This window comes from Lathyrus oleraceus, chromosome 5 (genome assembly GCF_024323335.1).
Source record: "Lathyrus oleraceus cultivar Zhongwan6 chromosome 5, CAAS_Psat_ZW6_1.0, whole genome shotgun sequence".
Taxonomy (NCBI): domain Eukaryota; kingdom Viridiplantae; phylum Streptophyta; class Magnoliopsida; order Fabales; family Fabaceae; genus Lathyrus; species Lathyrus oleraceus.
The window spans coordinates 92,212,162-92,239,009 of record NC_066583.1 but is presented as its reverse complement, the minus strand read 5'-3'; the positions used below and the strand labels follow the sequence as shown (position 1 = coordinate 92,239,009).

The following is a 26,848-nucleotide window of genomic DNA, read 5'->3' as shown; positions in this document are numbered from 1 at the left end:
CCTACTTATCATACTAAGAAAACAAAGAAAATCACTCACATTGCACCACAAGTCTTTAGTCAAGAGAACAAAATATTACTTACACTTGCAACCCCAAAAAATAGAGAAAAACATGCATTTTTTTATTTGTTTTTTATAAGAAAATAAAACACCAAATATAAATGAAGAAACAAAGCAAGAAAAGTAAATGGCATCCCTCCCCCACACTTAACACACATTATCCTCAATGAAAGAAATCAGTCTAAAGTAAGTAAGAGAGAGAGAGAGAGAGAGAGAGAGAGAGAGAGAGAGAGAGAGGGGGAGGGGGGGAAATAACACGTCTGAGGAGTCAAGGCGGGTAGATGACTAAATAAGCATCATTTCCTAATGAGATCACTTCTACAGTTTCTTCTTCCAATATGGGGCTCTCATGGAATAACTTAAGGTGGTGTCCATTGACTTTGAAATTTTTATCAGTGCCTTCACTTTCATTCCAGGATCAGAGAAGGATCTTCTATAAGTAAAAGTGTCGAATAGGAACGTGAACGTGGTCTCATTTTTCATAACATCAAGGATCTAAGGGCTAACGGGTTGCCTCACTGCTTTTGGTTCGTCTTCAAGTAAGATCTTATATATATGCATGGATAAACTAATATCAGGAATGTTAGTCATGGTCCATCCAATTCCTTTCTTATGTTCCTGTCAAAATTCTCTTCCTGCTCAAATTTAGGATTTCATGAATATTTTAAATCTTCAGGAAGTGGTTTATGCTCTAAAGAAGGTGGATTTTCAATGGATGATTTGTTTCGGGTGGCCGGAATATTGAGAGCTTCATCTATAGGAACATTGCAAAAATAGGTGTCTATGGAAGAGTTATAGGTAATATCAACCTACAAGGCGACTTCTATCTCAACACAAACAGAACAAAGATGAGTGTCAGGATATGCATCACAAAAGTAAGTATCATAAAAGTTCGACAGTGATAGAAAATCAGCAGAAAATAAGTCACAATATTTTTCATCAACTAATTCATATATATATATATATATATATATATATATATATATATATATAGAGAGAGAGAGAGAGAGAGAGAGAGATAGATATAGATAGATAGATAGATAGATAGATAGATAGATAGATAGATAGATAGAGATAGAGATAGAGATAGAGATAGAGAGAGAGAGAGAGAGAGAGAGAGAGAGAGAGAGAGAGAGAGAGAGTACAAGAAAATCATGATTTAGCTTCAAGGCCGATGCTAGTAGCGTAAGTCACAATATTTTTCATCAACTAATTCATATATATATATATATATATATATATATATATATATATATATATATATATATATATATATATATATATATAGATATATATAGATATATATATATATAGATATATATATATAGATATATATAGATATATATAGATATATATATATATATATATATATATATATATATATATAGATAGATAGATAGATAGATAGATAGATAGATAGATAGATATATATAGATAGATAGATAGATAGATAGATATAGATATAGATAGATAGATAGATAGATAGATAGATAGATAGATAGATAGAGATAGAGATAGAGATAGAGATAGAGATAGAGAGAGAAAGAGAGAGAGAGAGAGAGAGAGAGAGAGAGAGAGAGAGAGAGAGAGAGAGACTACAAGAAAATCATGATTTAGCTTCAAGGTCGATGCTAGTAGCGTTGACAATATACCTCTCAAGGTCGACACTAACTGATTAAATCATTTGTTATATTATATTTTTAAACTAATTAAAGTTAGCGTCGGCCTAAGCTGATGCGAAATTTTATTTGTTTTAAATTTATTTGTATTGATATTTGTGTCGACTTGACGCTACATTAACTTCAAACTTTAGGGCTTCCCATCCGACACTAGGGGTGTACGCGGGTTGGATTGGATCGGGTTTGGACTAACCTGTTACCTAACTCGTTCAAACTTCAATGGTTGGGTCTGTCTTCCAACCCGCAATTCCAGTATCAAAATCGACCTGAACCGACTCGTTCATCAATGGGTTGGGTTGGGTTGTATTCGCGGGTTGTGTTTTAAATAAAATATATATTTTTTATGATTCTTTTTGTCGGTTTTAAAATAATGTAACACAACTCAATACAATCATACTCATTTATAACACTCAAATTCAATAAAACACATCATATAATATCTAATAAAATTCATCTTCACGACATAAAACTTTATAAGAGTATAAAATTCAACAAGACACATTATTTTCATAAAATACATAAGTTGAAAATGATACAAAAGAAAATAAGAAACAATATTTAATCTTAGAATTACGTAAACCCGTTGGTCTAGTAATATTATTGGTGGAGAATAATTTTTTAAAGAAAAATTATAGTTATTAGTGAGATATTAATTTTATATTTTTATTTAAAATAATAATAAAAATAACAATAATACAAATAATAATAAATTACTAAAGTCACATCAATGAGTTGGGTCAATGGATCTGCGGGTTGCAAAATTCAAATCCTATACCCGGACCAAAACTATACGGGCTATTATGGATTTGGTTAGGTATACCCGTAAATGAATGAGTTCGGGTAATTTATGGGTTGGTTGGGTTGGGTCAGCTGGTTCGTGGGTCAGCCCCCACCCGTGAACACCCTTACCCGACACTGATGCTAGGCCGACGCTAACACCTAGTAGTGTCGTTTTTTTAACTATTAGCGAGGATTTTTTGTCGAGGCTAAAACAACACTTTTTTATAGAGAAAGAGAGAGGGGGAGGGGGGGAAGAAAACATTGAAAGAGTCAAGATGGATAGATGACTGAATAAGTAGCTTTTCCCAATGAGAGCTTTTTTACAATTTCTTCTTCCAATATGGGGCTCTCATAGAATACCTTAAGGCGTTGTTCGTTGTCTTTGAATTTTTCATCAGTGTCTTCCCTTTCTATTCCTAGATCAAATAAGAATCTTCTATAAGTAAAAGTGTCGAACGTGAACGTGATCTCATTTTTGACAACATCAAGGATCAAAGACTTAAGGGGTTGCCTCACTACTTCACATTTTACATCTTGTGTTGACCATGTTGTTTTACCTAAATCACCCAATCAAAGGAACAACATAAAATAATTTGATACTTATGGGTCTCTTCAAATATGACCATTGAACATTTTGCATACTCGTAGAAATTTATCTTTCTAATTCTTGTATTTTGATGAGTATAGGGTGAGCATGCTCTTGTTGGACAGGGCCCTTATTTAAACCCAATCACCCTTGTTGACACTTTTTTATACCATAGAAAGGAAAGAAAATGCATATCTTAGGCATGACCCTGAGATCCGTACATAACATCTTAAACCCCCTAATAAAATCCCAACTATTCATATTAGTTCAGAGGAGTAGATATTAATGGTCTTCAAAACATCAAGCTCAAATATAATAAATGCGACTCCCACTCCCATGTCCATGTTATCTCTTCCGCACATATAAAATATTTTTTCCTACCCCCCGCGTCATTATTAGGCTAGCTTTATTACCCTTAGTGAAGGGCTCTAACAAAACATCTTCTTCATCTCCTATGGTGGATATGAATAGACCTTTATGAAATGAAGGCACATTGACCCCTCTATCAAAAATTGAGTTAATGGTTTCAACTCCGCCACTGAAGCAAGTGGCACTCATAGTCTCCATCAACGATAATGTTTAGAGAAAGAAGAGGGAAAACGAATTTCATTGTCATTTCTATCGTCAAAATAAGAGCTACTAGAACTACTGGCGTAACTCCCAAACACCCCTATCTCATTGAGCCTCCAATCAACCTTTCCATTACATCGCCTTGAATTCGCTAGACAATGATTCCATATCCTACATATCTCCTCACGCATTTTAGGCTTTATTAAATCATTTTTCTCATCGTACTCTCTAATGAACACCATATCCTAGATGTTTAAAAAGGAAAAATATAAAAGAGAAGAAAAACTAAATACCTACAATAAAGATTCACATGAGAAAATGTTGGATTCACGAGCTAGTGAAAGAAAATGTGATTGCTAGTACAAGAAGGAAGAATATTGAGAGATGATGGAAAAGGAATCATCGAGTGTTATGCATTTATAAAGGAAGACTGACATCCCTATACCAAGTAACCATAAATAGCATTTTAGTCATTATTGTTGTGACACAACATTAAGGGTCCTAATAGCAAGTGTGTAGACAAACTACAATCCAAATTATTTTGTCATTCCCAAGGAAGTTTTAATCATTTCACTATATTCATTGCATCGTTATCCTCAAGGTTTAGTTGTTAACCCACATCAAATCACCTTAACTCCTTTTGAAACTCCACGAATCAAATCCAAGTGCATGTGACAATCAACATGTTAGTCGTCGTCATCGAATAAGCCCCTAACCACATTGCCCTCACATACCTTATGTTTGAGGAACTATAAAATAGTGCATGTGACAATCAACATGTTAGTCGTCGTCATCGAATAAGCCTCTAACCACATTGCCCTCACATACCTTATGTTTGAGGAACTATAAAATAAAATTTCTTCACTTATTCACTTCGCCCTTATAGGCCTTGTGCTTGAGGGACTATGAACTGGAATATTTTTAGTCAAATCTAACTATCATTAAACGAGTCCATTAAAAGGACAAAACACTCGGCATGCCGGCTCTCCAAATCTTAAATGACATAATGGGGCGGGATTACGTGGCGAGCACGTTATCAAGCTCGCCCCGCTCTCCAAATCTTAAATGACATAATGGGGCGGGATTACGTGGCGAGCACGTTATCAAGCTCGCCCCGCCTCTTATGTGTTGAATTCTCTCTATCACTCAACCTTCTGCAATAAAGGGATGACTCACCCTAGTCTTCCTACTAGTGAGTCAAAGCCCATAAACGTGTAGTCGAGTTTGTGGACATTAGAACTGGTGTCAGTTTCTCTAATAAACAAGACAACAACGTTTATAAATATCCAAGAAGATATATGAGTAAATTCATTCCCTTTTTACAAATCAGCACGCAAAATCATCTTGTGATCAACAATACAGGTCGAGTATTTTCTATTTTACTCACATGAAATCCAAATATATAATCCTTTGTCAGCTTATATTTTCTGTAAAAAAAAAAGTCAGCTTATATTTGATGTTTCAATGTAAAAGTGAGTATGATTAAAATTGATTTATTTGTATAGTAATAATTTACAATGAAATCATCTTTAATTGAGTATGATATTTATAGTTTATTATATGAGGATCCATATTATTAATATCATTTATGTGATTGACAAATTAAACGATATTTTAATATACTCAAAATTTATTTATATGATTATATATTAAAATATTGTTTTAGGTTTTTACCAAAAATAAAAGAAAAAATTATTTTAGGAGTGTATGTGAACTGCATTCGATCCAAGCATGACGGATATTTCCAACAGTATATTCCAAGAGTCTGAGATCAAAATATAACAGTTTCACATTCAAAGTCAAATAGAATAGTACTTGCTTTATATCATCATGTATTTGATTTTTAACCTTATCATAATAATCTAAACTATAGGATTATCATTTATCAATCATGAGATTCACTGTGATAATTCTTCTCTTAACATTATTCAGCTTAAACAAACTTTGTGAGTCTAACTCATCTTGTAAAGCATGGCTGGTCCAATCCATCCCCACCGATATGCCTCACCTCTCCCAAGTTCCCGGAGTCCTCTCCACCGGTACGTTTTTTATTGTTAGTAATTAGTTGTTAGTAGTAATAATTTGTAGTAAATTTTGTATGACATGTTATAGGCGATGTGCTCCGGTGGCTGGCTGCAAACTCGACGCGGAGACTCGACGTAATTGCTCAGTATTGGCAATTACTAGCTTCGCCGGACGATCCTCGCACGGGTGATTATGGTTACACTCGAGAGCAGATGCAGGAATTTGGTGCTCATCAAGGTGCTGCAGTTTATCAAGCATTGGATGATGCTGCAGACCGTAATGTTAGTATTAGGTATGTTTCAATTTTGCTTAGTTTAATTGTTGTTACTGAACAATAGTGGACACTGAATACATTAAATTCTTGTCATATGTTTCATTTAGGTTACTGTCTCACTCTGGGATTTATCCGACATTCAACTTAGAACCTTCCAAACTTGCTTCTGGAAGGCCAAATGTTAAGAATGTGACTTTGCTACTCAAGGATTGGTGGGGCTCTGGCATTGTCCATGCTAAAGTTTGGATATCTGATAATAGAGATGTGTATATTGGATCTGCAAATAATGATTGGAAATCTCTTACACAGGTGTGGTTTGATTACACAACATGATATCTGTTTCATTTGTTTTTTGGATTATTTATCTAATGTGATGTTTATGGACATGTCATAAACTCCGAGAGTAAAATTTACTATCTGTTCATGCATTGATGTTTGTTTCATTACCGATTACTTGTTTGCTTTAGGTCAAGGAAGTTGGAATTTATCTTGCTGGTTGTCATGGAATAGCTAAAAAGGTTGAAGTTTACTTTAACAATTTATGGAAACTAGCATCTCTGAATTCTTCAGCTTACACAAAAACAGTGATGGATCAACAATGGCAAGTTGAAAGAAAGGTTCCTTGTTGGTCACATTTCATCAAACCTAAAGAGAGATGCAAGTAAGTCTAGTATCCAAGCCTTATGGTATATATAAGTTTGCTTGGTTAGAAATTTCTACTTACTGAACATCCTATAAATCTTCGATCTAAAGTTACGGTGCTGTGTAACATTTTTGAATTTTTATTTATCATCGTATCTAACTGTGTGTCATAGATCACCTCTTCCTCGATACGTGAAGACTCGTCATGTATCAGGGTATCCTATTCTATCCGACCCTTATATGTTTGAAGCCTCAACTCAAACTCCTGGGAGTAATTATTCAACAAAACTTCCCCAAGTTAACTATCTCTCCTTTGCTCCTCCTGAGGTAATGTTTATTATTTGTTAGGTACAATCAAACTTTGTTGAAGTTAATATTGGAGAGTTAAAATTATGAGTTTTCTTGGATCTTAGCATTATCGGTGTTTTGCAGCTATCATTTGGCAGTTATCAGAGTGATGAACAGGCATGGATTGATACAATTAAATCTGTTGGAGCAAGAGAGACGGTTAGAATCAATACCATGGACTGGCTAGGTCAATCACAATATACAGACCAAACAATTTACTGGTCATCGCTATCGTCTGCAATATCTGAGGTAACTAGACTTTTTACACAATGCATAATTTATACTATCCAGAGCAACATTTTCTCACGTTGTTTCAACCGAACAAACAGGTTGTGTTTTCAAAGAATGCAACGGTAAAGATATTGGTAGCCTATTGGGCACACTTCATCAATGGCACAGATGAGTATCTGAAGTATCTACACTACACCAACACTCTATGCTTTTCTTCAAAATACAACAAATGTGCTGGTAAAGTTGAGATCAAATATTACATGGTACCGGGTTTCAACAAGACAGGATCTGCATTACAGAATGGAACTAGTACAGGAAATGTATACCCTGATTTTACAAGAGTGAATCATGGAAAATATGTAGTTAGCAATGTAAGGGCACACATTGGGACAAGTAACCTTGTATGGGACTATTTCTATACAACAGCAGGTGTTAGCTTTGGGACATACAACACTGCCATTGTATCTCAACTTAGGGAAATTTTTGATGCTGATTGGAACTCTCCCTATGCTGTTCCTATTCAAGAGCTGGAGAGCGAGTCTATATTTCTACTTTCAAATAGATAAAATCGGACAAATGAAAGAAAAAACTGAATAAATCAATGTATCCTTATGAGTTACTATCATATAATGTTGGAAACTTGTTTACTTATCAAATTTATAGTCTAATTGAAAGTGACTTTATTTTAAAGATAACATTGGGATATGGACATTACCATTTTATAATGTTGAATTTCTTGATATTGTTATGAGGTGAAAATGGTGCTCCAGCTTTTAAAAATTCCACAATTCTAATAAAAATCCAATGATAGTATTGATTTTGAGTATTAAAGAATCTTATCATCAGAAAGTTATAAAAAATGAAAGGACTAAATGGAAAGATAGAGTAAAAAAAACGTGAGTTAATAAGAATTCATCAAAAATTAATTTAATTAAAAATTCTCAAACATTTTAAAAAGGACAGAATTTGGATTCCACCGATTATAAATTTGCTATGGTTGAATCTCAAATAATTTTATTTTTGTATAGGATCAAATTCATAAATGGTAGAATTGATCCTCTTAGAATACTCTTAGAATAATCGGTTGCAAAACGAAAGACCAAGATTTAAAAAAGATAATAATAATAATAATAAAATAAAATATGATGGAAGAAGCTCAATATACATATTATCAAAAGACAATTTTACTTCTAGATGTCCAAGTAATGTAGCTATCAAAGTAAAGTAGTAACACAACTATTGGAGAAAATTGTTTCATAAATTTTTAATTCATATAATTAAGGGATATTCAATTAAATGCTTTGAATTATAAACATGTAATAAAAAATTATGTCATAGAATTGACTGAAATCTCGCATAGAATTTGTTTGCTTACTTTGTAGATATGAAAAATGCATCCTGGTTTATGGGAAACCAGATTCTTCAATCTTGGTACCTTTGTTAAAATTACTATGGATGCCCACTTATGACCCGCCATTGGGTGCTAGTCACATAGCCGAACAATAGAGGAAGATATAAAAAGAGAATAAACGAAAAAGTAAAGCACATTTTGGAGAGTGGTTAGCACTCAAGTTCAAACATGGGTGAAATTGGGCAAAAGTTAGAATTTATAAGTTCAAAAGAAGATATTAGAAATTAATATATTAGAAATTAGATAGCCAAAGGTTTGATTAAAATAAGCCAAAGAAAAGTGAATTTCTAACACCAGGAACCGTACAGATATGTACAGCAAGTTCAAAAGACTAGTCTAGGGAAAGCATTAGATATGTGACATGTTGAATAGTAGTTGTCTAGCAAAGCTCGGTGTCAAATTTGAGGTTAATGCCCATGCTGAACAGCTCCTGGGACAGTAACTTTGCTCCATATGGAACACTGGCCACCACAATGTCATCAGCTGATTCACAGAATCGGCAATAGGGACCTCGTATTTTCCGGCCACCAGATACCGGCCGCAAGATCACATTCGCAACATTTTTGCATTTACTACAAATGTGTATCTGAGACGAATCACTCAGGGTGAAGAGACGTTCATACAAGTTGGAAGATGCACCATGGGCGATCAGGCAATCACGCTCCATTTCACCAAACTTGATACCTCCAAATCGCTTCCTGTCAGCAACTGGCTGTCGGGTTAGCGGGTGAACTGGGCCGGTGTTCCTGAACTTCACTTTGTCCTCGGACATGTGGTGTAGTCGCTGGTAGAATGTTGGGCCCATAAATATTAGTGATTGAACCATCTCACCAGTCCTCCCATTGTATACTCGTTCGTTTCCCCATCTTGAAAAGCCAGCTCTGTCAGATACAGAACATAAAATAGGGTTCAGTACAACGAAAAAACATGACAACTTAAAGGTGAAACTTTGGAATGACAAATTTAAAGTGAGCCTGGAGCAAATGCAAGAAAAGGATCTACAACTGGAAAGACATTATTGGTAAACAAGAAACATCAGTCATACAGTAAGCAAGAGCAAAAATTGAAATACAAGTAAACCTAAACTGTATTTAAAGTAAATTAAGTTGTGATGAAACATTACCTGTGAAGCTGGTCGGTAATGGCTTCAACAGAAGGAGTGGAGAAAGGGGTAGCATTTCTCAATGAGCCAACACAAGCAATACCCTTTCCTAAAGCAGACTCTAGGAGTTGCCCAGGAGTTTGTCTTGAGGGAAATGCATGCGGATTTATGACAATATCAGGAACAATACCTTGTTTAGTGAAAGGAAAATTCTCCTGAGACTCCAGAAATCCTAAAACACCCTTTTGTCCATGCATACTAGAGAACTTATCTCCAAGAACCGGACTTCGAACCTGCAAATATTATTAAATAACATTTTTTCATAGTGACAAATACAACTTTGTAAAAAAAATAAAAAAAAATAAAAAGATTTCAGTTGTGGAACACAAATAAAACATTCATGTTCAGATGATGTACAAACTTATTTATTTGCATGTCTATCTCCACCTGCACTCATGCATCCAGTATGTTTGACCAGTGCAGTAACCCTTAAAAATTCATCCACAGGGAAACATGAGTCATCATTAAAGCAGTTTTTGGATTCACAAGTTACCTGTCTTAACGAAACAGTAGCAAAATTCTTCCCCTCATCATTTGAGGACAGCACAACCTTTTGAACATAACCCCTTTCAGTGTGTTTTAACTTTATACTGTGGTCTGTCCCTGAATCGGCACACCGCCCAATAATAATATCACCACTCTGCAAATTCGCACCAACAAATGGAAAGCCGTCATCATCAAGGCTATCAACTCGACCGATTTTACTCTGTATCTTTCCAAAATTCACAATGTCTTCAGGTTTCTTTCTCTTTTCTGAAGATTCCTTATTTTCAATCTCAGCTTTGTAACTCCTGATGTGCTCAGATCTGAACATACCACGCTGCAAAGAAGCACGGTTCATCACCAAGGAATCCTCTTGATTATATCCGAGATGTACATTAACAGCTACAATTGCATTCTGCCCATTATAGAATTCAGACTTTGGAAGAACTTTACTTTGACCTAGATATCCAGGTTTTCCAAGACAATCAGATGTCATTGTCCGAAATAGCGGTCTTTGAGGATAGAATAACTGGTGAGACAAAGCATCAACTCTTATATTTGGGTTTGTCGTAGAAAAGCCAATAGCCTGTGAGGAATGTTTCTGGGATTGGTACAACACTCTCCTAGCATGGTCATGATTAGCAAATGGAACCATTGAACAGCTTATACCCAATAAGAACGACATATCAAGCTCACAATGCGTGTACTTCACAGAAGATTTTCCCTCTTTGCCAAATAAATACTGAACACCCCAAGCAGTCTTGAAGTCCTCTTCTTCTTCAGGACCAACCAGCTCAATTACGCCATTATCCAACAGGGACTGGAAAGATTTATGCTCCGACTTAGATTCTTTAATCTTGAGCAGATTACTAACAACCAAGAGCGGTCGGAGAATCCTTCCTGCATCAGATAATATGCGCACTTCTTCTTGAATTTGATCTCTTTTAATTTCAACCTAAATAGAAATGGTTAGCACTAGGCTCAATAATAGAAACAAAATCACAAATTTAGTGCAATTACTACAGCATTATTTTATATATGAACCAGGGACAAAATTAGGGAAACGGTGATACAATAAACAGCTTACAAAGTCAACCGAATTGGAAACGTAACACAGGAAGAAGAAATGTGAAAAGAGTGGTATTGGAATTTGGAAGCTTCTGACAAAATCAACAGGATCCACTCCACTACTCCAGTGCATACTCAGTATTAGTATTGTGTGGGATGCTTTCAAATTGTGTATGAACTTGTTGAATAATAACCGTAGGAAGCAAAAGTTCAAACAAATAATATAATCATGCTGACCATTTAATCATATGACATAAACCAAGCTGCAAAATTAATATCTAATAAAGACTGAGTTTCCAGATGTTTAAATACATAACTATGCTATTTGTTAATTAATGTATCATCTTCTCTGCAAGGTGAAATGCTTTATGTTAAGCTATTAAGCCAAATTAATAGCATATGACAACAACCTTTTTCCACCATGACTCAAATGAAAAATAAGTATTATAAAATATGAAAAATGTAGATATGCACAATCATCGTAGAATGAGACTAAAAGTGAACCTGATTAGGCAATTCATTTCTCCGTCTTCGATTTCGTAGCTCTGACACAAATGATGCGGAATTCAAACAAACTCCAACCCAGTCCCCATTTAGGAAGACTTTGTCTTTTTTTCCAAGAACACTGGTAGTATCATCAACAAGTTCTTCCATTCCACAATCAAACAGGTGCGGAAGTATAGGTTCAGTTACATGGGTACTTACTACTCCTGTGACAGACAAATTTTTTACTAGTCCACAATTTTCCCCATCAGGGGTAGAAAGGAAACAAACCTTACCCCAGTGAGAAGGATGCCTGCAACCAAAAACTTCCATTAAAATAAACGAATGCGTTTAAATTTTTATAATAAACAAAGCAATAGTTCAAACATATATAAACAACATATTTGAACCATAAACTTAAAGAGAAATCAAATATTCATTATACTGCACACATTGATCACTCAACTAGAGAACAAGTACACAGCTAAAGCTACTAAGACGATGCCATAGACCAGAACAATCCCTGCCAGAGACCAGATCAATCCCTGCCAGAGACCAGATCAATCCCTGCCAGAGACCAGATCAATCCCTGTAAAGGTTGGAAAGTTGATACTAATAAAGTTATACTCATTGATGACAAAAGAAGAGATTACAGAATTCAACACGACTTCTTAACCAACCATTTCAATCAGAACTTACTAATTTTACAGATACATCCCCTCAATGAAGGCATTCTACAGAAGCTGATACTGAAAATGAAATGGAAGAGGCCAAGATAGTCACCAAAAAAACACGGCATCTAGTCTACATAGGCAGCACTATAAAGTATTGAATCGATGAACCATGAGTTTTAAAGACCAGACAGTTGATAGTTTGATTTAGTATTGATTTTCTTGTTGATAACAATATTCCAAGGGGCCTTCACATGTTTATGTTGATGATTATTAGTTATAAGATTTAGTATAAAGCTGATATTTAACCTTTCAGTCAGCTAAGATGAAACAAATTCATTGACACACTTCACCCACCGCACAAAGTACAGAAAGACTAAAATTTATACACTTTCCCAACCTCACAAAGTACAGAAAGACTAAAATAGACCGTTAAAAGTTACTTACGGGTATCTAGCATCCCCAACCTTTCCCGTGTACTGAACATGTTGCCTTGTTCTTCTTAATTCAGCCATGGTTTGTAATGGATTAGTTCGGCCAAGAGTTGCAACCACACCAGAAATCCTTTCCATCCTTTTAAAAGGATGTGACCACGCTCCAGTAGAAAACGCTCTTTGAAGACCATTTGTAATAATAGAAGCATCAAGATAGTGCTCAATTTGACGAACATCACGATCTCCGTAGAGGTCTCTCTGCAGAGCCTTCGCCATTCGCTTCCGAGCATGTGCAAAGTGCACTCTAATCTCACGTTCAAGTAGCTCACTGGCCAACTCAAGCCTCTTATTTCGAAAGTCATCCCTGTTATCAGTTTTTCGGCGGCCAGTATACGCCAGTAAAAGAACCTTCACCATGTATGCCAGATAGCGTGCCTTCCTTTTCAGTCCTTTAATGTTCGGAAAGACATACATGTCAAGGCACTCGTTAATAGATTCTGGCGGTGGAAACTGGACACCTTTGATACGTTCTTCTAGGAAAAGGAGAGCATTATTTCCCCTTCGGAATGCTTTGCACTTCTCATCCGCCTCACGGATGGATGCAAAGAGAAGGTTTTCTATTCTTCCATCTCCTTTTCCATAATCGATGAGGTCAACAATCTCTTTATCAGATGAGACACCTAGGGCAAAAAACAATATCCATACAGGAACCTCGACGGACAGAAAATATACGGTGAGCAGCTTCTCCCCGTTTTGGATTCCTTCAAAAGTGGAATTTTCCACTAATTTAACAACCATCCTATTTCTCTTCATCTGTGACTTGTATGCAACTGCCCAATACGGAATAGTTGTCACCCAGAGCCTTTTCAAAAAGATTTGCTCCTGTGCAATAAAAATCTGCAACAAAAGCAATTTACAAACAGCAGCATAGAAATACATTGTGAAAATTCTAAAATTACAATTTTTTCAAATTCAGTCCCTAGATTAATTTTACTCAACTTCAGTCCCTATTTTGATCTATTTACTCGAAAGAGTGCTTTTAGTTAGTCCCTGATGAAAAATAGGGACAGATATTTATGTAGGGATTCAACTCAAACAATCTAGAATTTTATAGGCCCAAACACATATTTAACCCTAAATAGTATGAAAACTGTAACAAACAAGACAGAAATGTATGCAAGCAAATCATGAATAAAGCTAACCTTCTCAGCACCCTTGATCAGAAAATAGCCTCCATGGTCAAATTCACAATCACCTTTTTCAACTTCACTCATCCAGCACAAATTAGACTTGACCATAACGGGCAGTCTACCGATAGTTATTTCCCTGCTCTCTTCCATAACCGTCTCTTTATCAATGTACTCCTCTTTTCCAGTCTTAAATTTATCACTCCGAACCTTCTTCGGAATATATACCTGTAATTAACACACAGTTTAGTTAATCTCTATCTCTCTTACTTTTCATCTTCTACTATAAACACATTTCAAAAACACAATCAAATAATCATTTCTGGTTAATAACACATAAACAGCAAATATGAACCCTATATTTCAAAGAATAAAAAATCCCTCTAACAAAACCACAAAAATACCTTAGAATTTTGATGAACGTTTAACCACATTGATAAAATGAAAACCTAAAGAAATGAGGAAAAACCTTCTAACCTCAACGTGAACATTCACTTTCATTTTGGAAGCATAAGTCATCCTCTGAAGACGAGCATGTCTAGGAAGCATCTTCAACTCCTGAGCATTATTTTCACCGCACCAAAACTTAGGTCGATCAAGAGTCACATTACCAAACTTAACCGTGGCGTAACGATAATGCTCGCTATCACCTTTCTTAGAAGGATCAAAACCAGGAGTAACACTGAGATCTCCGAAGGAATTGAAGGTATTCTGAAGTCCGCTAGTGACGAACTGATTAAACGAACTGATCTGGTGACTGATCAAACCGTACTCGTTGAAGAACATCATGGAAGCTTTTTTGCAGAAATATTTCACCATATCATCGCCTAGCTCGTTGAGGATTTCAGCATTGGATGGATCTTCGTCTAGGTCAATGTCCATTTCCATGTCGATGTTGTCGTCGAGTAAATCGTTCATATCTAGCCCCGCTATGCTAACGTCTTTGCTTGATCCTACGTGACCCATTGTTGTTAACAATTTCTACACTGGTTTTGCTTTGATGGAAATTTAGGGTTTATGGACAAAGGGTTTTTTTCTACAATTTGCTTCTAGTGTTTCGTTTGCTCTCACTCAGTGGAGTGAGTGTGAGACTGATTTTGAGAGAGTATACGAAAATGCGTTTCGTACTCTTTGATGCTCAATAAGCATTTCGGAACTGTTACGGGTAATACTTTACTTTGAAGGGGGTATATGTGGGATTTCCAACTTCACAATGGTACTTCTGATTAGTTACTTACTTAACTTTCCTCAACTTTTAACCGCTAGGAAATGACGCATGTGTCCTAGGGATGAGAAAACTATATCACCTTTTTTTCTCCTAATTTCTCTTGAATTGTATAGGTTTGTTTTAAAGGGAGATGTTAATTTATGCTCCCATAAAATAAAAATATGAAAGTATATGTTGGTTGATTCCTTTCAAAATTAAATCTGGTTTAATTCTTCTTCATTTTGTATCTCTTAATTTAATTTATAGTTTTATTTTGATCCTTTAGCTAATGTTGAAAATGTTCAAAAAGAATAAGTTCCATACTCTAAAACTTTGCTAATTATTTACATCAATTTGACGAATAATTGTTTCTCTTATTTATAAGGGAAAATGCATTATTTTTTATATGTATTCAAATTCATTCATATTCATTATTATTTTATATTCTCATCTTGACTTGAACATTTGAATGTTAACCTTACAAGTCAGACCCTTCTCCATCATATTGGAAGTTCTGAATCACCGCAACAAGCTATGCATCCTCACTTACAGATAAAATTTGATTTCGTTACGAAACATTGATATTGTCTATGGGTATTAATTCTTTATTCATACGAATTTTCACGATCAAATCTCTCATAATTCAATCGAATCTCCTCCGTCAGAAGTTTAGATCTCAATTTTCCAATCGCTTCTCTCGAATTTCAATATCCTTTCCTTCATATCTTCCATCATATCTCCTTCGAATTCATCTACAATGGTGGCTTCCAAAGCTACTAGATCCGTCATTCAATGGCAAATCGTTGTCGCTACTGCTGAAATAATTAAAGATCTACCACATATTCCTCAAAGAAAGGATGATTAAGTCATGATAGCCTTTTTGGTTGTCCCTTTGCATCAAGATCGTGTCCAACCTAAGATAAGTCAAGGAGCATTCCAGCCTATTCCATTCCTTCGATTTGCTCCACAATTCCACTAGGGAAAACTTTCGCTTAGACCTTAACCGCTGCATGTGATGCATGGACAGAAGATGCTTCCTAACTTTCAATTGTTATAGGCTAACCTCGACGTGCAAGGAGCGAATAATCTATTGAATAATGTTTCTAACATGGTGCAATAGTAGAATTCTCAAACCTTAGTAGAAAGAATATTTTGAATTGAAAAGAGCTTGCAACATGTCAATCAGAGGAACAATATCGTGTAAGAAACGGTGTCGCGAATGAATTAAGTCGTTATCCCGGAACCTATACCAATCCAAGAGACAACACACCAAGAAAAAGTCTAGAAGTCATCGAGCTGCCTACGACACCAAGCTTTTTTCCCTTTGTGTTTATAGTATGAAAATATAATTGCAATTATTTTACCAAAACAGTTTGAGAAACTTTAACATAACCATAATTTTTATACTAAACAAAATTTACACCCTAAGTTCAATATCAAAATATAAAATGTGTGTGTGTGTGTGTGTGTGTGTGTGTGTGTGAGAGAGAGAGAGAGAGAGAGAGAAAACTCCAAGATTTTTTAGTAAGTTCCATAATTATCCTCATTATGGGTACGTTTATCCCCAATTCTAAATAGAATTAAGATATTGTAATTAACCTTTGCAATAGTAGTTTACAAGAAAAATAGTAGAAATTTAAACCCCCCAAACCCTATATTTGATTGTTTATCTTAGCTCCTTCTCTTCCTCTAATCTTGGCTAGATCAAGTCACACAAGACTTCCAATTGATCATTCGGTTATCGTTACTCCTTTGACCGAACTTACATTCTTCAAAGCTTTCACTCGGCTGAATCCAAATTGCGAAATCTTAACCCAAGTCTTTCAATTGATCCTCCGGTTACCGCTACTCCTTTGCAAGAACCTCCGTTCTTCAAAGCTTTCACTCTGCTGGATACAAGTTGCAAAGACTTGTGCAAAAATCTCCAAATCAACCTTGATCTTGGAGAAAAAAAACTAAACAGTTTTATCCACTAACCCCCTAAAGAATACTCAACCCAATTATGATTACAATAATCCTAAATTGGACCTTATCAATATATTATAGATGAACAATCAACAAAAACTGTTATGTGTAATTGTTGAATGTATAAAGAAAAATATTGAAAATGAAAAGAAAATTTTAAGTGTGTTATTGGTTTCGATATCTTGAAATGATGTATGAATGCATATTTATAAGTGTGCGTGTGTGTGTGTAAAAAGAATAACAAACAAAACAATTTGTTAGTGAAAATTACAAGTTTTGTAAAATGAACTGAATGTATTGACTTCAAATTCAAATGAGTCAATATACAAGGCTAATGAGTTGATACATAGCTCCAATGAGTCGATACATTAATGGCAAAAAATATGCTTTGAAAAATGCTTCAGTAGGAGTCGACTTCAATGCAGGATGAGTCGACATTGAAACTTGTATTGACTCATAGGTGTCGCGGTGTGAAAAATACCCGAGCGTAAGGAATGCTCGAAATGTAAAAAAACAGAGTCGTTACCGAACTTTATTTATTCCCGAAGAGGGAAGGGAAAATATCGATAAAACCCACGAAAAACAAAAAGTGATGATTGTCGCAACTATATCGGGTTCAGAGTCGGTTATGCAAGGGGAAGATATTAGCACTCCTCACATATGTTGTACTCGATGGGACCTATTTAGTTAGTCATGCGAATGAGTGTTAGCATAATATCATTTGCGATCTTCTACTTATCGAGTGTGAAAAGAGAAAGAAAGAAAGAAACATTTTTTATTAAAGGGGTGTCTGACAATATTTTAAAATCCTGCTCTTACGTATCTCCAGGTGTTATGCATAACTCAAGGCTACATAATTCTACTTACAAAGAACTACTGGGTTGATTGCTTTTAAGAGTGGTCATTTAGATATATCGAGTGACTAAACATTTACTTATTGCTCGCTCTTGAAGGCGGAAGTCTTTGTTTGTTTTTCACGTCGATATGGATAAAGCATACTCGTTTCTGAAAATATTTTCAAAGTCGCATAAGGGCTGAAAACAAGTTTGATTAGTTGAGTTACTTTTAAGTGGAGACAGACATCCAAATAGGGAGCTCTACTGCAGTACTCAAATACCCGAAAGTAAAAGGCCTAAGTCCAATCACTCTTTTTTTCATTCAAGAGTTATTATGAAAATGTGTGGTGAATTAGGTAAAAGTTCATTAACGAAAGACGATTATTCATACAGGGAGCTCTACAGCAGTACCCAAATAATCAGGAAGGAGAAGGTCAATATTCAATCAATATTTTTCTTCTATAAAAGAAATGCTTAATTTATATCATTATTTTATTTTAATATGGAAGGTAAATGTTCAAACGTGGAGCTCTACAGTAGTATCCGAACATTTGAGAAAGACAAAGTATAACCTAATCAAATTCTTCCATTTTTATCACTATAAGAAATTTATTGATTTGCGACACTTGGATTATGACCTTACATAAAAACTGCCCCTCTTTCAATATTTGTGACAGTTGCCACGACAGGTATGGGAAACCGTCTCAACTTATTAACAAAGATAGAAAACCCCTTTACGAAATTGGGCCATTATAATTGCCAAATAACCTTCAGATTCTCTACCGGGATGGTTGTTCAAGCAGCCGCTGGTTTTGATCGTGAGCCTTTTATTTTCCCTGTAGAGCTCAAATCCATTTTCATATACCACGCAAACCCTTCAGCCTTCTACATATTCTTTATCAACACCTCAAATCCCTAAATCCCAAATCGTTTCATTTTTAATTTTTCTCAAATCTTCAAATCCTTACATATGATAGGTCATCTTTATCACAGGTTGAATTCCAGCTTCCCAAATACTAGTGTCTCAAGTCTTCCTTCCATCTCTGCAATAATTATCAATGTTATTACCATCAAGAAGCATTGTGCCTTCCTTTTACGTTTCTGAATCATGTTATTACGAAGAAAGACGAATAACTAGTTAAGTGAGTTGAGAACAAAAATATTGATTGGCAACCCCTATACTGCTGTAGGAATCGTTCAACTTTCGGGTCCTTACGCGGTGTCTATCGCAAGTCAAGTTTTTCGACCCGCTACAAACAAGCGGCACCCTACCAGCAGTGTGTTGAATATGGCATCATTATGGATTCTTGTGGAAATTTCATGGTCTCAATGTATAAGCATGGTAAGCACTATAACCTTTTCCACCTCTATTCTTTATTAGAGTTATTGGTAGAAAAATTTCCTCTACCCTCCATGCCTCAAGAAACAAATGCATGATGTTAGTTCCAATAAAAGAAGGTAAGAACTTCATGTTATATTTATTGGGAAGAATTTGAGAGATTAAATATAGATTCATCATGCATCTTTCCATCAAGTGAATATGGGAAATGCTAAAGCTTATAGTTCTTTGTTCCTATTCATTATGTAGAATTTAAATTATATAATAGTTACTATGAAATATTAATAGAACTTTCAGTATCTTATCATTATAATGTATCATTACTAGGGTTACATTCCATAACTGCATGAAGTCTAGCCTAGTCATTTTCAGGGTTTTTTTTGTAACTTTGTTTCATTTTTCTATGTATGTGTGACTATGTATGTATGTTTTTTTTTGTAATTTTGTTTCATTTTTATATGTATGTGTTACATCATACACCATTTTATCTGTAAGACTCATGTTCCATGGTAAACCACTATATGTTGCTCTTGCTCAGAAGAAAGAAGTCAGATAGGCACAAATACGCACAACAAATTACAGGACTAGCTGAGCCATCAACTTCTATTGTCCTTGGGGATATCCTCATTTCTACTACATAACTATTGATATTGTTTCACATGCTCCTCCTTAGGTTGGGCTAATGTATCAACCTATGTCATTGAATCTAGGATTGACGGCTAATGACTCTGCACCTCCTGCTAGATCATTCCAACAATCACCTGCACCTGTTGTAAGTAACAACTTTGTTCGAAACACTGTATTTCATTCATTTTTTTCTATTTTTCATTGAGAAACTGCTACTATTTCAATAGGAGTTCAATGAGTTATTTGTATCAATGCTTCTCATTCATATGTTTCTAACAATATTAGGCATCATAGACAAAATAGAGGCAGAATGAATGGCAATGCAGTATCACAGGGAAAGACTCACTCTGGTACATTGATGTCATAAGCCCAACATGCTTCTCAGTCAGTGATGTCTTCAAGAGAGTCAAGTACTCAACCCCCCTCCTTTTCACTAATAGAACATTATTCTAACATATTAAAAAAGTTTATGTAGCAGTAAATGCTTATGAGTTGCACATTCTCTACACAACTATCAGGACTCGTGATATGCCAGTGCTACTTGTTTTTCTAAACAAGACTTCATAATACCCTAAATTTTTTTGCAGTTGCACTTGAATTTAAAACTGAAAATTCTTTTGTCTTAGATATAAATAGTGAAGATGTTCTGATTTTTATTTCAAAAACGGTGCTTTAATCCCTTTCTATACATTTTTTCATACATAGTTCTGTTTTCTCAACTTTGTATTTATTGCAGAAAACCAGACAGGTGAAGTATGTACCTAGTGGATGCCCCCATGAGATGGAGAAAGGATATGGATTCTCATCTGGTTGTTCAAAGTCTGGTAGAGGCTTACAAGTATCAGAATTCTCCATATCATGGTTGCTAATGCTACTCCAGAGAAGTAAAAAGAGATACTTGGTGAGCATCTATACATGCTTGTCCGAAAAATCAAGGTATGACTATTCACTATTCTCTTCTGTTGGGGATTTAAGATTGGGATTTCGAACTCTTAAAGTGTATTCACTAAGCTACCTTGAATAGTGTAACCTGACAGCAAAGATTAGTGACATGTTATTGGAGATGGACATTGCTAAACTAATGGTTCTCATGGAATCACATAAATCTCTTTCATGTACTCTTGAAGAAGTCTTTCTTTCTCAGTGAGGTCAGAGGTGGTGCAAAAAGGAAACTCGTTGTCTAAATGGTAATGAGAAGGGGCAGATGCCGCTAGATGGTAAATGTGGTTAGAACACTTTAAATTAATGTGCATCTTACTTAACTAAGATTATATATTCTGATTTTTATAACTTAATGTATTAATATGGTTTATAAGTTTAATACTCTAAGTTATGGCCTTGTGTTTGGCCAAAGTCTGTAGAACATTCATCATATGCTTTTAATAATTTTGTGGTTAACTGGATAATTTTCTGATTTTCAAATCTTATCATGGTGAATTTAAATAGGTTCTTGACCTTATTGTGGATCTTGATAGTTGTTTTGTTTAATAAAAATATAATTGTCATGGTATTTTGTTTTGTTAGAATTGAATATTATAATAGTATTGGTATTCTACTAACATGAAGGAAGATAGGAGATAACATAGCAATTTTTATTTAAAAAAAGACAATACAAAACGAAGGTTCTAAACTATCGCTATTGTTATATATTATACAATTATGGCGGTTACAACTGTTGCTATTTTTAATGAAATATATATTATATAATTATGGTGGTTACAACCGTCGCAATAATATATTGAAGGTCGGTTAACCGTCGCGGAACGTTACGGAATTTGGACGCACGTTTCAAGGACGGAGCTACAACCGTCGTAACATGTAAATTGCGGCGGTTCTAACCGTTGTAAATTTCCAAGACAAATCGTCGCAATTTGGTAAATTTCTTGTGGTTTATTGTGAAAAGCTTTGAAAAGGAACTAATTGATGTTAGATCAAGTGTTGCAAGTTGATTATGAAAAGATTTGGAATGAAGCAAGAGAGGTACTTGACGTTGGATCAAACACTCGCGTTGAATTCAGTTTGAATTTGATTTGGGAAAAAGGGTTCGACGTTGGATCAAGTGTTATTTTTGTTCTCTTTTAAAAGTGATTAATTTTAATCTTAAGTTAACAATCAATTAACGCAACAACAATAAAAATAAAGAAAAACGGTAAAATTATTGCATGTTACGAAAATGGGGTACAATTTGTCAAATGACAATATAACGAAACAATTAACAACACAAACTCAACAAAAAATTGTAAATAGACAAAGATCTCATTTAAGAAGGCCCAAGAGAAAGTCAACGGATCATAAATAAATTGGAGTCTAAAATAATAAATTTAGCATTATGTTAAGCAATCTTACAGCGGATTCATGTAGGAATCACTCTATAAGAGATCGGTCAATAAACCCTATGCATTTAAACAATTTATGAAGTTAAATTGAATTTTTAACTCCAAAATCGCAATGCATTTAAAAGATCCAACAACTTAATAATTTAAACGATAATTTTTTTAAAAGGTAAAATAAAATGACATTAAACTAATGAATTTAACGCTATGTTAAACAATTGTAAAGTGGACTCATGTAATAATCACTCTATATAAGGTTGGTCAATAAATTTTATGCGTTTAACCAGTTTATGAAGTTATATTGAATTTTTAACTTCGAAATCGCAACGCATTTGAAAATCGATGGGACAATCAATCCAATATTCGATTTATCAATTTAAAATAATTTATTAATTAAAAAATGATAATAACAATGATAATAAACAATAATAATAATAATAATAATAATAATATTAATATTAATATTAATAACAATAATAATAGTAATAATAATTAGTGATAATAATAATGATCAATAATAATAATAATAATAATAATAATTATCAATAGTAATCAACAAAAATAATGAACAATAATAACAATAATAATAATTATTATAAATAATATAATCAATAATAATAATTAACAAGAATAATCAATAAATAATAATAATAATAATAATATAATAATAAGTATATGGATAATAAATAGTTAGTAATAAATAATAATAGTTAGTAAATAATAATAGTTAATAATAATAATAATAATAATAATAATAATAATAATAATAATAATAATAACAAGTAAACAAAACATAAAATAAAGTAAATATATAAAAAAAAAATAGAGAAGGAGAAAGCAAAGTGCTGGACAGAGGGGAGGACAAATTTTCCAATTCAAAATCACTAAAAACTCCCTAATAGTTATCTGACATGTGTCCAAGGAGAAAAAGTTAAAAAAGACAAAACAAACTTTCTTCATCATCTTTCTCTCGCATATCCAAGAAAAACACATAGAGAAAAACATTTTACTCTCTCTCGCCTTCACCTTGTTACACATAAAGATCGATCGGTCGATCATCGACGGTGGCGCCCCCCCTGCTCAACGGTGAATGACAAAAAAAAAACACCCCTTTCACAAAGTCAGGAGCAAGCAACAATTGCACAATATTAAAGAATCTTAATTTTAAATTTCAATCTCATCTATTTGATGAAAATGGATTTGATGAAGATGAAATGTTTGTTGATTTTTTTTTTAGTTTGTAAAATGATGGGTTGGGGTTTTGGAAGATGGTGGTTAAGTAAGGTTGATGTATGTTGAAAGTGAGAGTTGAAGTGATATGATGGTTTTGTTGTTTGTAGGTGGTGATGAAGATGGGAGTATGTTGGTTTGATGAAGAGAAAGTGTTATGGTTTATGGTGTGTTGTTGTTGTCTTAGAGAGAGAAAAAAGAGATGAAGTGTTATGGTTTTCTGTTGTCTTAGAGTGAAAAAAAAGATGAAGAGTTTTGTTGGTTTGTTTTGAGAAGAATATAGATGAGAGTGTGAGTTAGTTGTTGGTTTTATGTGGTGGATTCAAGATTTGTGGTGGGCAAACTATGTTGATTGAAGACGAAAAATACGGACATGTGTGTGTGAAATAAAATGTGAGAAACAAAAAATAATAATAACAAAATAGTTCGTGACTTTTCTTTTTTTGTTTCCCCCAAAAGAGAGATCAACCTCTTTTCCTCTTTTAAAACCTCTTTTTTTAAAATAAAAATAAAAATGGGCAAATAAGCATATGAATCTGCTACCTCAGACTCTCTTGGAATATTCCCATTTCTCATCAACCACACATAATATAATATAATAGGACTGGTTAGGGTTTTGAGATTTACAATGATCAAAAAGTCCTTAATGAATATTACTAGAGTAAAAATGAGTTTTAAAAAGCTAAATCAGAATAAAATAAAATTATTATGAATAATCGAAATTAAATCGAAACAAAAATGTAAAAAATTTAATTAATTATTACAAATATTTTGACAAGGAAATAAAAATAAAATAACTCAAAATGAATAAAAGTCAGACGCAAAAATGGCCGAAAAATTAAAACGAATGCACTAAAATTATTAATGCGAAATAAGTTTCTCGGAAACATACATGTTTTGATCCAATTTTAAAATAAACAATGATCGATTAAAAGGCTCAGGCTGATCAGGATGCGACTGAAAAAGTAGTCGAAAAAATAAAACGAGCACGTCAGATTAAACTACGCGAACCGTAGATTAGGAATACCGACGTCTACAAGCTCCATTTTGAAATTTTTCGTCAGTCAACTGGTCTATCTATAGATACGGGATGAAATGTATGTTGTGATTAGTAGATAATGCAAATGTCTGGTGAATGCATTGATTTACTGACTGAGGAATTATGAATAGACAATCATATGCAAAGTAATCAACTCTTTGACCCTTTGCTTCTAATTCCTAACTACAATTAAAATCCTACAAAGATTAAGATGACGAAAATACTCTTGAATGTCCCTCTCTGGACCTCTGAAACATGATGCAATGGAATTGATGATACATTGCGACTCATAAACCAATTTTTTTGACTTCTTAATCAATATATGACTGAATGAATGTCATCAATATCAGATAAAATGCCAGAACTCCTGACTTTTCATATAAATCCTAATGAATGCTTTTGACTAAAAGAATGCATGATAAAATGAAACGATTATGCTATGTTGGTGCGAGTGAAAAACTCAGGGTAATATTTAGGGTATGAAAATAGGTGCATTGTATCTATACAAACGAGACAAATAAGTTTGTTTAAAAACACCTTTTAGATGGAGTCAACTCCAAATAAGAATGAGTCGACTCCTTCGCAATTTGTATCAACCCATTCATGCTTTGTATCGATACTTACACACCAAAAACATTTCCTTTGAAAGTTCATTCAATATGTATTGATACATAGCCATTTGTATCGGCCCATTGAATAATTTTCCATGGAAAATCATATTTTTAACTTGTAATGACCTATTTAATCTGAGTTTACATGTTCTATTTGAAGATGTACATCTAGACATAAACGGTAAGATCCAATATACACAAAGTACTAAGTGACAGAGTTTTGACCTCATTCAAAACATATATACGAAAGTAGTGCACTCACAAAGGGATCATTAGAAGCTTGCTTTGCTGAATTTTTGTAGGAATTACAAGGTAAGGGGAGACGAGATTCTTCATCTAAGGATGCTTAATTCATGAAAAGGTATAGAGGTTTCCCTTAACCTCTAATATGATTTTCTCCTTTTTTGTTGATTGTGTTGTTTGATGAATCATATGATTTCAATCTTATTTATTGCCATGATGTAGTTGCAAATTCGTGTACTGTATTTGTAGTGATTGTTTCATATGCTACTTGTTCATCAACATGAGTTTTGACATGAAATTGGGAGTTCAAAAGCATGAATGAATTTTGAGTTTTGTGATTAAATCAATGGAATAACATGTTAGATTAATAGGAAATAACATGCTAATGTGTGATAATCATGTGGGTAATCATTATGGACTGTTTGGAAGTGTTTGGGTTGATTTGGGAGGGTTTTGGAGGTTCAGCCATAGCAGAACGCGATTCTGCTTCTATTAGCAGGGTGAAAGACGTCACATGTATGACACCATGGGCGTTATGCACTGCGAAGCACTGACAGGCATCAGGTATATGACGAGGAGATTGTCATGGTCTCTAGAAAAACACCGTCCTATCGATCGTCACAAGTGTGACATGTTGAAGAATGGGGAGGATGACGAACATTACCTTGGTGATGATCTACTTATCATCGTGTTAGTGGATGTATTCTGATCTGTTGAGTTAGGTTTTGGGGATGGTTTTATCGTGCGGTCAGTGATTGATTATTATTTGGTGTATTTTGATGAATATGAGTTGATTAATTAAATTATATAATTGATTGAGTGTTATGTGTAATTATGAACACATGTGATGAACATGCATGTATGATGAGTTGTTAGATGCATAATTTTAGATATGAATTACTATTGATGGAGGGAATATATATATATATATATATATATATATATATATATATATATATATATATATATATATATATATATATATATATATATATATATATATATATAGTTACAGTCAGAGTGAGATTATGTTACATCTTTTGTTGTTGAGTGAATATGTATAGTTAGAGTGAGGTTGTACTGCATTTTATATGCCATACATCATATGTGTCGTTGTTGTAAAAGAGAAACATATTTTCCCTTCAAAACTGCCATATGCTTCTGGAAGTTGTGGTATGTGTATGACTTCCTGTTGTATGCATTTGGCTCTGCTATACATGCATATGACTTTCTATTATATGCATCTAGCTAGGTTGTATGAATGTAGTTTATTGGTGTATGCATCTGGGGCATCTGTATGCGTTTTGTAGTCCTTTTTTTTGTC

General features: G+C 34.1%; 1 protein-coding gene and 1 pseudogene across 1 annotated transcript; one reads left to right on the top strand and one right to left on the bottom strand.

Moving 5' to 3' along the window:
- The first annotated feature begins 5,397 nt into the window (after positions 1-5,397).
- Positions 5,398-7,890, top strand: LOC127087788 (uncharacterized; annotated as a pseudogene).
- A 931-nt stretch (positions 7,891-8,821) lies between these two features.
- LOC127087787 (DNA-directed RNA polymerases IV and V subunit 2) lies at positions 8,822-15,248 on the bottom strand. Its single transcript, XM_051028717.1, has 7 exons — positions 14,572-15,248; positions 14,110-14,322; positions 12,921-13,804; positions 11,824-12,115; positions 10,262-11,206; positions 9,730-10,001; positions 8,822-9,487 (listed from the first exon to the last, which is right to left on the bottom strand). The coding sequence occupies exons 1-7, from the start codon at positions 15,058-15,060 to the stop codon at positions 8,986-8,988; spliced, it is 3,597 nt and encodes a 1,198-aa protein (XP_050884674.1). The 5' UTR covers positions 15,061-15,248; the 3' UTR covers positions 8,822-8,985.
- Positions 15,249-26,848: the final 11,600 nt, after the last annotated feature.

Bases quoted from the DNA above. Each gene is read 5' to 3' on its own strand.
- LOC127087787 (XM_051028717.1), bottom strand. From the start codon at position 15,060: ATGGGTCACGTAGGATCAAGCAAAGACGTTAGCATAGCGGGGCTAGAT. The intron at 14,323-14,571 runs GTTAGAAGGTTT...TGTTAATTACAG, and splicing joins AAGTGAATGTTCACGTTGAG to GTATATATTCCGAAGAAGGT. The intron at 13,805-14,109 runs GTTAGCTTTATT...CTTTTGTTGCAG, and splicing joins TGATCAAGGGTGCTGAGAAG to ATTTTTATTGCACAGGAGCA.